A 9141-nucleotide genomic window follows, 5' to 3' on the forward strand; every position below is an offset into this window, starting at 1 on the left:
TAATTTATAGCTAAATAATAATATCTATCTATCTGTCTGCCCTTTTTGAATCAGAATCAGACTTCTGCCTATTAAACTTTGCATGTGCCCTTAACTGATTGCTTAATATTTATTTATTTATCTATCCTTTTTAAATCCTAATCACTCAGATTTAATCTGATAGGTATTGCTTTTGTATGTGTGTGTGTGTGTCTTTGTGTATGTGAGAGTGTTTGTGAGTGTGTGTGTGTGTGTGTGTGTGAGTGAGAGTGTGTGTGTCTGTGTGTGTGTGTGTGTGTGTGTGTGTGTGTCTGAGTGAGTGTGTGTGTCTGTGTGTCTGTGTGTGTGTCTGAGTGAGTCTAAGTGTGTGTGTGTGAGTCTGAGTCTGAGTCTGAGTGTGTGTGTGTGTGTGTGTGTGTGTGAGTGTGTGAGTGGGTGTGTGAGTGGGTGTGAGTGAGTGAGTGTGTGTGTGTGTGTGTGAGAGAGAGATGGAGCTGAAGTTGATTTAATCCTGAATTTTTCCTCTGTCTGTTCTGTCTTTGGGCCAGTGAGGAAGAATGCCTCATTTCCACAGCAACAGCAGCCCTCCTCATCAATACACACACACACACACACACACACACACACACACACACACAGAGGACAGCGTAAGTCCTTTATCAGAGGTAATGTGTTTTATGCGTCCAGCAGCGGGTGTCCTCTTGTCTCGTCTCAGATGAATATTAAACAGACTGTGTGTGTGTCATTATATTAACCTGCGTGTCCTCTGAGGAACTGGTCACCAGCAGACGCCCTTCACACACACACACACGTAAATGATGCTGTCATGTCAGGAACTTTAAGAAGTCCGACGTTAAACATAATCATCAGATACACACACAAACTCAAAGCTCTTCACTACAAAACACTAAATTAAAATTTTGGTTTAATGTAATTGTATTAAAACAAATATATTACTATTGTTGCAGTTGTACAATAAAAAGGAAAAGTTTAAAATAATTTTATGGGTCTCTACGACATTAGCTGCTGCAACTCGCATATCTTTTAAAACGTTTTTCTTTTCTGAATTAAATCTTCAATAGCAATGTAAAATATACTGATGCGTCCAATCACGGCAGGTCCTCCTCAATGAGCACGCGTGATTGGTGGACACAGTGACAAAAACTGATGCGTCCAATCACAGCAGGTCCTCCTCTATGAGCACGCGTGATTGGTGTCCTTCAGTCTCATTTGAGTGTGTCTGTAGAGTCGTGTAGCTTCCTTTGATGTGATTCTATTCAGTGTCAGGATTCATGACGGGGTCAGAGGACCCTCTGTCTGTCTGTCAGTCTCTCTCTCGCTGTCTCTCTGTCTGTCTCATCACTGACAGGAAAAATAGAACTGATTTCATAAGGCCCAAAATTGAAATTAATTGATAAAGTCGAATGAATTCAGTTGATTTTACATGTTTTTTAATTACTAAAATGTAATTAAAATGGAATCCAGAAAAAAAAAAAAATTGAGAAAAAATGGAATTTGTGGAAAATAAAACTGATTTAATAGGCATCAAAGATTGAATGAATTGTCTGTCTGTCTCGTCAATGAAAGGAGGATTCTCTTTAAATCAACTTCCAAGAACTGTCTTACACACACACACACACACACACCGGGGACGGGTCAGGATGGTTAACTAGTCACTTAGTAAGGTCAGCACAGAGTTTACTTAATTTTAGCCTAATTATACAGTGCTTCAATCGAGACAAACCACTGACTAGGTGATTTTTAACACTGTTTTGCATTTACACAGAATGCATTGGGTTTCTAATGCAGATTTATCTTTGCGTGCTGTGAAGTTCACGTGTGATTCAGGATCAGATGAGCTGCTGATTCTCACAGAGTTTAGGAATGTGCAGAATCACGCTTGCTGTATCCCATGATGCCATTGACAGACAATGACGACCCTTCATCACGCCGCGCACCACCAAACGCCTCAATGAGAGCCATTGTAGATGTGTGTGTGCTTGTGATCTCATCAGGGGTTCTCTTCTGCCACCGTCCTCCTCTTTCATTCTCCATCATGTTTTGCTGATGAGTTTTCTGATTATGAATGATGTATGAAAACACTGATGATTACAAACGAGTGAATATTGCTGCAGGTCTTATTAGTGCTGCACAATAAACCAAATATTAACTAGATGTTGAAGTTTGTAGACAAATTTTCATGTTGGCTTGAGAAAGCCTAGTCTGAAAGTTTAGGTTACCAAAAATAGTTTTAAGGTTAAATAGTTTTCAGTCTTTAAAACTTATTCTCTCCAGCCACCCTCTAGACCCAATCCCCTCACATCTCCTACATGCTGTTTCCCTTGCACTTCTGCCTGCTTCACACACATCATCAACACATCTCTTCTCAAAGCCATTTTCCCACCGCGTTCAAGCAGACTCGGGTAACCCCACTTCTTAAAAAACCTGTATTAGACACCTCACTTGTTGAGAGCTACAGGCCCATGTCTCTCCTCACTTTCATAGTAAAATCACTTGAATGCGTCGTTTTCAACCTTCCTCTCACAGAACAATCAGCTGGACATAACCAATCTGGATTTAAAAGTGGCCATTCAACTGAAACCGCCTTGATGTCAGTCACTGAAGTGTTACGGAGTGCATGAGCCGAGTCCAAATCTTCCGTTCTCATTCTGCTAGATCTATCTGCTGCATTCGACATGGTTAATTATCAAATCCTTCTGTCCACCCTCTCATTTCTGAACATCACCAGAACTGCATTCCACTGGTTTGAGTCTTACCTCACAGGTAGGTCCTTCAGGGTGGCTCGGGGAGAAGTAGTATCCAAATCACATGAACTGGTCACTGGGGTTCCTCAGGGATCTGTTCTTGGACCCCTCCTCTTCTCTATATACACTACATCATTGGGACCCATCATTCAGGCACATGGTTTCTCCTACCATTGCTAGAGTGATGACAAGCAGCTCTACCTCTCATTTTAACCATCATGTCCTGTGAGCCCGAGAGAGCCCATGTCACATTGCTTCTCATCTCTGCACTGGCTTCCAGTCGCGGCTCGCATCAAGTTCAAGACATTAGTGCTAGCCTACAGAACAGGCACGGACTCCGCACCCTCCTACCTCCGCTCTGTCCTACTCGTCTACATCCCCTCCAGAAGCCTGCGGTCGGTCTACAGAACAGGCACGGACTCCGCACCCTCCTACCTCCGCCGCAGAGAGAGAGGCACACAATTCACTCTCAGGTCGGTAAACAAGCAGTGGCTCGTGGTCCCATCGCAGATTGGTAAATCCATGTTTTGTCAGCCAAATCCCTCACAATCTTCAAGAAACAACTGAAAACTCATCTCTTCCATGAGCATCTAACTGTCTCCAATAATAATAATATTAATAAATTCTATGCCTTCACTGTTTCTGTTCTTTTATTATCCGCTTTTTACTATTTTGAACGATGACTGAATCCTTATATAAGGGGCTCTTCTCGTGTTTATTGCCATCTTATGAAACATTCCTCAACTGTTAGTCGCTTTGGATAAAAACGTCTGCCAAATGAATAAATGTAAATGTAAAAATGACATGTAAACCAAATATTTGCCAATTACATTTTTTTTCTGGATTTTTTTTTTTTTTTTTTTTATTTTGCTTGTAAAAGTTTATAGAACTCAACTGAATTCATAAAACGTTAACAATTTGTTGAATCTTTGGGCCATATAAAATTATTCATTCATTCATTCATTCAATTTCTGTTTTTACTTATCTTTACCAAGTTTTATTTTTTCCTATTTAAATTTTTACTGGATTCCATTTTAATTACATTTTAATCATGAAAAATCACATTGAATCAATTAAACTCATAAAAAATAATTTATTTATTCTTTTTAATTAAATGTACTTAATTGTACTTCTAGATGGTTGCTTTGCAGTTATAGGGGGTTTTTGGCAGTCTTTTAGTGATATATATATATAGTAGGTATATATTGCTGCTTATTATTGTTTTTTGTTTATTATTGTGATTGTTGCTTAAAAATTGAAAAATTTATTGTTGTTTTGAGTTTATTTTTGAGATATATATTGACGAAATTATGATTTTTTTTAAAGCTATATTGCCCTAAATAACTGTAATCCGTTTTATGAGACATTTGCTAAACTCTTATGGCGTTTGTGTGAGGCCACGGCATTATTTGATTGGTTTGATTCAGTTGGTGATTGTCGTTCATTGAGGTTCGGGTATTTTGAGGGAATCCCGTTTTCCTCTCCAATTGACGGATCGCTGTCATCTTGCCCTTCATCGGGCTGGTAATCCCCTGGACCGCGTCCCAAGCCGCACTTCCTTCTCAGCGCTTCTCCTTCCTCTTATTGGCTCTTCAGCAGCCTATCAGCCTGCAGCGAGGCTAAGATGCAGAGAAGGTGCTCTAGAACATTAAGCTCCCAACCGCCACGACCACAGAGGAAGTCTGAAACAGGAAGTCGTGGGTTTAAAGTTATCACTTTCACTAGTCCAGTTTTTTTTATTTTTCAGAGTAAGGTGGCTGGTTCCTTTCACACGTGGCAGGAGATATCAAAACTCTTTTGCTTTCACTTGCTGTTTCTCATCCTTGAGCTCATATGAGGCTCTATTACATGATTAATTGAGTTTCTCCCTGGCCGGACGTCACATGTTCTAGATTCCCAGTGTCCCACAGTCTAATACGTGTTTGTTTTGTAGATCTGTGTGGCTTGGCAGCGGTTCCTCGTGGCATGACGACCACTAACAAAGGAAACAAGGCCTTAAAGGTGAGTGCAGTCTGTGTTTTAAAGGGGTAGTCCAACCAGAAATGAAAATAGCTTTATTTCTTATGCAGAACACCAAAAAATTGTTTTCTGAAGAATGTTGGTAACCAAACACATTAGGTTCCCATTGAATTTTAATATATGTGCAAAGACTAGAATGAAAGTCACTGGTAACCAATGGACACATGTTCATCAAAGAGTCAATCAGATAGTTTTGATTCCCATTGACTTCCAAACAAGCTGTTCAGTTACCAATATTCTTCAAAATATTTAGAAGACATTTAGAAAAACACAAAAGAAGATGTTTTGAAGAATGTTGGTAACGGAACAGTTTTGGCTCCCATTGACTTCCATTATATGGACAACAAATACAATTGAAGTCAATGGGAACCAAAAATTTTTGGTGAGATGATGACACAAGGGTGAGTAAATAATTATTTTTGGCCGGACTACTTTCATTTACTCACCATCATGTCATTCCAAACCTGTTTAATGTTATTTTAAAGAATGTTGGTAACCAAACCATTTTGGTTCCTATTGACTTCCATTGTATTTTTTGTCCATATTTTTGTTCATTTAGAAGAACACAAAAGAAGATATTATGAAGAATGTTGAAAACGGAACGGTTTTGGCTCCCATTGACTTACATTATATGGACAAAAAATGCAACGGAAGTCAATGGAAACCAAAACTGTTTGACAACATGAGGGTGAGTAAATAAAGACAGAATTTTAATTTTTGGGTGGACTACTTTCATGTTATTAGTGATCATCATTTAGTCACTGTTGTGTCGTCCCAAACCTGTGTGATGATATTTTGAAGAATGTTGGTAACCCAAGAGTTGATGGTCCCCATTGACTTCCATTGTATTTTTTTGTCCATATAATGGAAGCCAATGGGAACCAAAACTATTTGGTTCCCAATCTTCTTTAAAATATTTAGAAGAACGCAACAGAAGATGTTTTGAAGAATGTTGGGAACCATAGAGCTTTGGTTCCCATTGGGAGGTTTTTTTGAGAATGTTGGGCCTCCATTGAAGGAATGTTTTTTTGGTTCCCATACCCTAATGGAATTTTTTGTCCCCATAAAGCCAATGGGAACCGAAACCACTTCAAAACATTCCTCCTCCGTATCTCTTTCCTGGACTCTCAGGTGAAGAGGGAGCCCGGCGAGAACGGGACGAGCCTGACGGACGATGAGCTGGTGTCCATGTCGGTCCGCGAGCTCAACCAGCACCTGCGCGGCCTGACCAAAGAAGAGATCCTTCAGCTGAAGCAGCGCCGGCGGACGCTGAAGAACCGGGGCTATGCCGCCAGCTGCCGCGTCAAGCGCGTCACGCAGAAGGAGGAGCTGGAGAAGCAGAAGGCGGAGCTACAGCAGGAAGTGGAGAAGCTGGCTTCAGAGAACGCCAGCATGAAAGTGGAGCTGGATGCGCTGCGCTCCAAATACGAGGCTCTGCAGAGCTTCGCCAGAACTGTGGCCCGGGGGCCCGTGGTCCCGGTTTGTAACGCGGCCGTCCCCGTCTCCCCCCGAGGGCCCTTGTCCTCCGTCATCGGGCCCCTCATTCCCGGGAAGGTGGGAGCCACCAGTGTTATCACGATAGTTAAATCGAAAACCGACGCGAGGTCTTAGTAGCGCACAGAGAGCAAAGGGTTGGTCAGTGCATGAGGGTTTAGGTGCGGGACGCTCTGTTTCACAGCAGACTGATGGAAAAACCCCTTCGGTACTCTCTAATGTGGGCTTTTTCTGGGTTACAAAAAGAAGGAAAGCACATCTAGGACGGGCAATTCACTTGGGCTTCCAAAACCATCTCCAAATTGAGAACTCGAATCTAAAACCATGCAGCCAAAATTTTCCTGGTGGATGTGTGTTGTATTGCTGTGAGATTTGTAATTTTGTACCAATATTGGCGACTTTGTATCGTGTGTTTCACATGGGGTCCAAGTGTTTTCTTTGTCATTGTAATATTGTACTTTTTATACAGCGTTTGTGTTGATTTTCTCTTCGTGTGTGCTGTGGCGCCATTTTTCCGTCCTTTGGTTTTACGGACTGCAGGCACAAAACACTTTAAACCGTTCAGACTTCCAAACTCTTCCGCCGTCTGAAGGAAAAGCTTTCCGAGTATCAGCCAATGAGAAGCTCCCTTTACCTGAGCCTCATTATGCACTGACCAATCGCTGACGGGCAGGAGGAGAGGAGGCGGAGTCAAATCAGCTGATGTTGTTCATATGGTAGCTATCAGAATATCTGCCACCAGTTTATGTGCTCCGGTCGTCCGTTTCAGGACAGGAGATCGTTTATATTGGCAAGGCAATAACATGTTTATGTTATATGAGGTTTTGTGTTGCTTATTTCATGCTGTGTGACCTTCACGCTGAAGGTTATCATGTCTCTTGTTGTGTGTAGTTTCAGAAAGATATATACTTTTTGTTTGTGTGTGTGTGTTTTGTGCCAGTTTTTGGACTGAAAACAAGAAAGAGAAAAAAACCCAAGTTTCTGTTTTTGAAGGACGGACCGTTGGGTGACATAAACTGGTGAATCTCACAAGCTTTACCATAACTTTGTTGCTGTGACATTGCGTAACGTATTCTAAGAATCTTTGTCTATATGGTGGAGTCTTGAATTTTATAAAAAAAAAAAAAAAAAGACAGAGTATCCTGCGTTATTTATAAAACATTTAAAAAGAAATATAAAGTTGTTTGATAGCTCTCTTTTTTGCAATTGTACCAAAAGTGGCTTAACTATGTGAAGTCAATAGCTTTTTTCTAGTGGCTAGGCGCGTCAAACTGTGGACTAGCGCGTGTGGTGTGATTTGTACTGGTGAGGTGGCGGTGTTGTTTACGACGTGGATGTGATGCTCTTATCTTCTGATTTCAGTCGAATGCGTGTGATGAGCGCCGCTTACCCAGAATCCCCTCTGAGTGTTTGTGCGCTCCATGTTAAGTGGACGGGACCGAACGCGAACGCGAGCGCAGGGAACTTCTGGGACGCACGGCCGCATCGCCTGCGTTTGAGTCCTTTTATGTGAGGTGTGATTTTTATATATTTTTGGTGTAAAATGTTTCTATGGTATATTATATTTGTTGGTGTTTTTTTCTTCTTTTTTCGGGTTGTTTTCTTTAAATGCCAGGGAAGTGACTCTGTCCGCACTGGTTTAAACCAGCTCTTCACGCTGCGACGCTGCTCAGAATATTACTTTTCTCAGCCTTTAAAACTAAGAAAGAGCTGTCCGAAAGGTTTCAGGACGCGTTCTGCATTTTTCTTTTTTTCAGCCAAATTGTTTCTCCATTAAGAGAAGAAGTCTAACTCAGAGCTGTTGTAATGCTGCGTTCACGCTTCTTCAGAATTACTGTAATTATTAGACTGTAATTATGTTACATTTCTGTCCATTCTCGGACTCTGAAATTGTTTTTATTGCAATGCACATAACTCTAAAAAATATGTAGTTCCTCGCCCACCTGATAAATCAGCAGTTTCTCTAGTTAAATTACAATATTAACTAGAAAAGACACTTTTGCATGGTCACAGAAATTTTAATGAGTAGTTTGAGTCAATTGACCTTCCTCAGGATTACAAAACATATGAAAGTGTGAGCACTTCATTTAAACTGAGTGCAGTCAGCTGATAGTAAGAAATCACCATGCCTCCAACTGGCAGGAAAAAATTAAATAAATTAATTAAAAAATGTTTATAAAAATTCACATTCACAAAAAATACAAAGAAATAAATTTATTATTTAAATTGAAAAGTGTTTACAAAAATTCACATTCACAAAAAAGAATTTAAATAAAAATATTAAATCCAAAAATTCACGTTCACAAAAAATAAAAATAAATTTGTAATTCAAAAATGTTTACAAAAATTCACATTCACAAAAAATAAAAATAAATAAATAATTTAAATTGGAAAATGTAAAAAAAAAAATACGTTCACAAAAAATACAAATAAATAATTTTTTTATTTAAATTGAAAAGTTTTTACAAAATTCACATTCACAAAAAATTTTAAAGAAATAAATAATTTTAAAAAGTTTACAGAAATTCACATTCACAAAAAATAAAAATAAATAATTTCAATTGAAAAATTTACAAAAAAATAACGTTCACAAAAAATACAAATAAATACATTTATTAATTATTTAGATTGAAAAGTTTTTTTTACAAAAATTCACATTCACAAAAAATAAAAATTAATTAATTAATTAAAATTAAAAAAGTTTACAAAAATTCAAATTCACAAAAAATAAAAACATGAAAATAAAATATATTTATTACTAACAGCTGATTGTACTTAATAAAATGATGTTAAAAAATGATGTAAAAAAAAAAATGTTTTGTGAGCCTAGGAAAGATTATTGACCAAAATGTTGCTCATTAAAATTTCTATGATTATGCATACT

General features: G+C 38.9%; 1 protein-coding gene across 6 annotated transcripts in view; it reads left to right on the forward strand.

Moving 5' to 3' along the window:
- LOC109093198 (transcription factor MafG-like) overlaps window positions 1-6461 on the forward strand; it is an 18474-nt gene extending 12013 nt beyond the window's left edge. For 2 of the 6 annotated variants that reach the window (XM_042766965.1, XM_042766961.1), the window contains 3 exons: window positions 4678-4745; window positions 5323-5451; window positions 5895-6460. In XM_042766965.1, coding sequence (XP_042622899.1) covers window positions 4710-4745; window positions 5323-5451; window positions 5895-6374 — 645 coding nt within the window. In that variant the 5' untranslated portion in view covers window positions 4678-4709 and the 3' untranslated portion in view covers window positions 6375-6460. Of the gene's footprint in view, window positions 1-4677; window positions 4746-5322; window positions 5452-5894 lie in introns of all 6 variants that reach the window. The other 4 variants (XM_042766963.1, XM_042766964.1, XM_042766960.1 and 1 more) reach the window with 3 other exon arrangements.
- The last annotated feature ends 2680 nt before the right edge of the window (window positions 6462-9141 follow it).

Source organism: Cyprinus carpio, chromosome A11 (genome assembly GCF_018340385.1).
Source record: "Cyprinus carpio isolate SPL01 chromosome A11, ASM1834038v1, whole genome shotgun sequence".
Taxonomy (NCBI): domain Eukaryota; kingdom Metazoa; phylum Chordata; class Actinopteri; order Cypriniformes; family Cyprinidae; genus Cyprinus; species Cyprinus carpio.